At 38.2% G+C, this 4,969-nt stretch overlaps 1 protein-coding gene across 1 annotated transcript in view; it reads right to left on the bottom strand.

The window, feature by feature from the left end:
• Positions 1-3,421, bottom strand: part of AP3S1 (adaptor-related protein complex 3, sigma 1 subunit) — a 39,537-nt gene extending 36,116 nt beyond the window's left edge. The window contains exons 1-2 of the mRNA XM_009334466.1: positions 3,353-3,421; positions 748-822 (exon numbers count right to left, since the gene is read on the bottom strand). Of these exons, the coding sequence (XP_009332741.1) occupies positions 748-822; positions 3,353-3,421 (144 nt within the window). The remainder of the gene's footprint in view (positions 1-747; positions 823-3,352) is intronic.
• Positions 3,422-4,969: the final 1,548 nt, after the last annotated feature.

Raw genomic sequence — 4,969 nt, forward strand, 5'->3', positions numbered from 1 at the left:
ACAGATTCAGAAATATGATTGCACTAATTTTGCGATTAGCAGTAAACTCTTAACATCTGTACACTTCAAAGTTTTCATTTAAGATATAAAGTTAAAGCTAGACTCATTAAAATAGTCAAACGTGTAGCTAAAGTATAGATGAAATCACTCTGTTCTTGGTCTCGGGGTCTTATTTAAACATACAGGCATAAACGGTTTCACTAACCTTCTCTTTCAGCTGGAAATCATGAAGGGTTTCTTTTTCCCAAGGCTTAATGTCTCAAAGAAGAGTAATAGTTCAGGTATTTACTGTTCATGGGTGTTCTCAACAGTTTAATTCATTAACTGCCATCTCATTGTCTCAGGAAAAAAATACAGGAGCATGGAGTCTTCTGGTGTGGTTTAAGCTTAAGGCTGTGCTTCAGGAACAATGCCCTAGGAATTTTATGACTCTTCTTTGGAAATAGTACATGATACCCTACTACACGTCGCCATCTCACACTGCAAATCCCAAGGCCCTCTTTGGCATTATGGACTAGCTACTGTATGCATTCATATGTTTGGAGCAGGAAGTGAGAAGGATGACTTTAAAAATAACAAAATAATTCTAATTTCTGTGACTGCTGTTCTAATTGAGCAAATTTGGAATAGTGGGAATGGTTCGGATACTTGAAATAAGAGCAAGAACTAAACCAGTGAGTTCACTTTTCGCTGCTGTGTGGGAGACTAATGGGTCAACTTGCAGGAGAAGGCAGTCAGCGCATTTGCTTTGGCTTGGCCTGGTTGGCCAGTCGGAGGTGACTCCTGGAAGTCATGTTGCCCCTCCACACGGAAGTGAAAATACTAATTCATGGTATTTTGGTGTGGACTGTAAAGATTACGAAATAAATGGTGAACAGAGGTCAGATTTACCCACTTCTGGCTGCAGAATGTTTCTTCTATGTGTTCTGTGATCTATAAGATCTATGAGAGATCTCCGTCTTCTGTTTTCTTTCGTTGCAGTTCATATATGTAAATCAGTCTTTTGCTCCATCTCCAGACCAAGAAGTTGGGACCCTCTATGAGGTGACTTTCATCTTAAATATTCTTTCTCAATGTGCTTAGCAGAGTTTGTCAGTACATTTCTGGCACTTGAAGTCTGTTACTGCCCCTAGCTATGCTGATAATATCTTGCATTTAATGTAATGTAGTTGATATTCACAGATCTGTATGAATATGATTTAAAGAGACATGACTTCATACAATCTCTGGAAATGCATTCCTTCACACGCAGTATGTTGTCGTGCCTTCCATTATGATGGAGAGCTTTGTTATCAGTAACAGTATTCCATGACAGTTATCTGGTGGGGGGGGTTGTTCGTTTTGCTTCGTGTATATGCTAGCCCATGAATAATCTAACAGCACTTGTTTTGTTTTTTTTTCTTGCAGTGTTTTGGAAGTGATGGCAAGCTGGTACTGCATTATTGCAAAACTCAGGCATGGGGATGAACGACAAGCAATACAGTTGTTTAGGTGTTGTCTTCAAAGATGGAAAAGGGACTAACTTTCTTAAACTCAACCTGTAAACACACAGAAAGAAGGATTTCTGCATTTCTGTTTATGACTGTACATCTATAAAAACAATGCAGATGAATAGCATAAAAGAAGAGCTACTTAGGCTGTCTGATCATGTAGCTTTTTTCTGATGTACATCTGGGGTACAGAAAAAAATCTGCATCTGCCATCTATAGAGTAGAGCCTGCTATTTCATAGTTGTCTGGAGGACTGGGCAGCTCTGTCACTCTATATGCTGTACTGAAGATAAAAGTTCCTTTTTATTAAAAGGGATGTTTATTGTACATGTAGCGTCGGATTCAGTTACTTCTGACATGTTGTACATCTGTTATGTGTGTTCTATTCTTTGTGAAGGCTTCATCTTGAACGTGCATTATCTCATGTAATTTCAAGACAGTATTTTGATTTTTTCTCATAATTAATATGTAGGTATTGGTATATAATCTAATTACTTCACCCTGTGACTTCTCGTATTGGTAGTGTAAGTATTTGTTGAAGGCTGAATGCTTCAGCAGTTGCAAAGGTGTTTCTTCTGGCACTGTTTAATGACTAGCATCGTTAGCTAAATGATGCAACTAGCTATTGCATCTTTCAGTTAATGAACAAATAGACACGGGGTGCTAAAAACCTGCTCTATGTATTCTCCCTTTGGCTGCTGTTACTCTCCCGTTTCACCAGCTGCATGTTCCATCAACAAAACTGAATGCACTTTATATCCTGCTAAGTCATAACATAATGAGGATTTTTATTTCATCCTGGAGAGGACTGGGTACCTTGACTAGGGTACTGACCTTTGCTTTTATTTATTGGAGGGTTGGGGTGTGGGGGTGTTTTTTGTGGGTTTGTTTTAAATGTCTGTTGTACGATCTTTTATGTTTGTTTAAGCTGTACTAAATTAAATGTTCGCTGTTTGCTTGCAGAGTGTTCTTATGCTGGGTGACAGTTTTGGTCGCTGACGTAATCCACTTCTTCAGCACATAGAGGAAAAACAGCCTGTGCTAGTTTCAAGCATGCTTGTACCATAGTCTTGAGCTGTTCATTGCTGTTTTGTGTATAAGTGGCTCTTACGTGGTCTCTGCAACTCGTGTATTGGGTTGTTTCCACCCTTAGAGGACTTCGGGAGAACTAGTACCTCGGCTTAACTTACTGACGTTGCTGCGGTTTGCATGCAGCCTGCATATATGGCACAGTAACACGGGCACATGCCCTGAATGCCTCCTGTGTGAATAGCTTGATGTATTCTACCACTTTTTAAGTGGAAAACCTGGATTCATGGGATTAAGCTAACAAGGCAGAATTGGTTGTAAACTTAAGCACTTCAAATAATCCATACTTGTGCCTGCTTAGAACCCTGATCTCGTGAATCTTTGTCTATTTATGAGAACTATTGCAGAGGTGAGAACTCCGGTTGTGTCTTCTTAGGGAAAGGGCCTGCTCAGTTACGGTGAGGGCAGCGTAACCTTGCACAGCCACTAGAGGGTACGCAAGGACAAAGGTATTTGCATAGTTCTTCCTAGATTTTTTTTCCAGTCTTTTTTGTAACATGTCCACTTGCCAGCCTTACAAATACAAGTAGTTTGTTCTCCTGTGTGGCAGTATGTTTACCTAAGATAAGCTACTAGTCTGGCTCTCTTTAAAGAATGTTCTATTGGTGCCTTTTACCTCATTTGATCTTAACAAATGAAACTACTGATATACTGCAAATGTGCTCTTCAGAAGTGATGCAAGAAGGTTGGTTTGTGTGTGTGTGTGGTTTGGGGGGGGTGTGGGGTTGTGTTTTGTTTTGTTTTTTTTTAAAAAAGAACAAATAAAAACCTACTAGGATCTCGGGGTGAAGGAGGACTGTAGGCCATTGTGTCTTGCCAGCTAATGGTAGGTTGTCCTTCATGTTGAATCTGTAGATAATTTTTAACCTCTGAAGTTTGAAAAAAAAAAAAAAAATCTGCCTCCATCCCTTCAAAGGTAATAGTCCAGTAGCATAAAACCCACAGTAACGGTTTGGATTTCTTTTATTCACCACGTGCATTTTTGAACATGGATAACTTATTAATGCAGATTTGAATTATTCATTTATTTAGGATTCAGCTTATTCATTGAACAATATTTATTTATTACTTTTGCTCCAGCATTTTTTTCTGCTTTTAATTTTTCTCCAACCCCAACTAATTCTTTCTCGGGCCCTAGTTTACCAATATACAGCAACTACTTACCTGATCCAGCTCTTGCTTTTTGTTTCCTGAATACTCTTAAGTGGCTGCCTTTATTCTGTTCCTTTCCTTTCAACGACTACCAGTTCAAATTCTGCTAATTCCACCCTGTAGCTTCTGTACCCTCTTTATGGAGAGACTTCTCCTTTTTGCCACTTTTCCCTGTAGTTTTCTAGCTTTTCGCATCAGGGAGGTAGTCAGCGCTTGTTTATCTCTGCTAACTCCTTAAGGATGATGGGTTTGCTCCGTCTGGAGTCAGGGTGTGACTGTTTTAAGTGGCAGAAACTTTTCCTTGTGCATATTCTGAAATAACAGACTAGACTGCAAACATGTCAAGTAGATTATGTGTTGGGTGAACAAATAAGTGATTGGCAACACATTGCTTGTAGAATTTTCAAAAGACAAAGCTTGCAAAAGACATGTTAAATCTCATCTTTTAAAAAGTGACAGTTATAGCATCTACAATCATAGATGATCCTGAAATGCTTTAAAATGTATGTACTTATCTCTTTAAAAAGAATAATTCCAGTAAATTGGAAACATCGGAAGCTTAAGCAGAACGTGAAATGTGTCCTCTGTATTCAGTATGCCTTGAGCAAAAGTGTTGACTATAGTTTAAGTGACTTCAGTTGCTACAGGGGAAGGAATAAGCATATGAAAGTAAGGGTTGACCTTTTGGGCAAGTCTGTGAGAGTGGTACAAGACCAAAAAATAGTGTAGACTTGGAAGAGTATTGTGTTCCACCCAAAGATGCTACGGTACTGAGCTACCAATATATGTAGTATAATTTAATTCACTTGATTCTATGTAATTGAATTAACAGAATAGGCAAATTCAGTAAAAAAACTAATTTTTAAAGACGGAGAAATAAGTATTGAAAAGGAAAATTATTATACGGGTTTTATGAAAGGTTTAGTACTTCACAACACCCCGATAGTAAAAAACAGTGCTATGCAAAATTCAGTTACCCTATTTCCAAGGTAACAATCACCAAGTTCAAACCCTCTAACCTAGGAGGCATTATTTATATGAATTATTATTCAGATAATGGTTTAGAGACTAGCATTAATTGTAAATTTCTAATTTGTAGCTTGAACTAGTCTTAAAAGCACACAGAAAACATGAAGGAGCTAAGTGAAACTAAAGTTACCTGGAGAGTGAAATGATAAAATACATAGTCATGTCGCCTATGTGCATATTGAGCAAATGTCATCTTTACTTTTAAGTCT

This window comes from Pygoscelis adeliae, unplaced genomic scaffold (genome assembly GCF_000699105.1).
Source record: "Pygoscelis adeliae isolate BGI_AS28 unplaced genomic scaffold, ASM69910v1 Scaffold252, whole genome shotgun sequence".
Lineage (NCBI taxonomy): Eukaryota > Metazoa > Chordata > Aves > Sphenisciformes > Spheniscidae > Pygoscelis > Pygoscelis adeliae.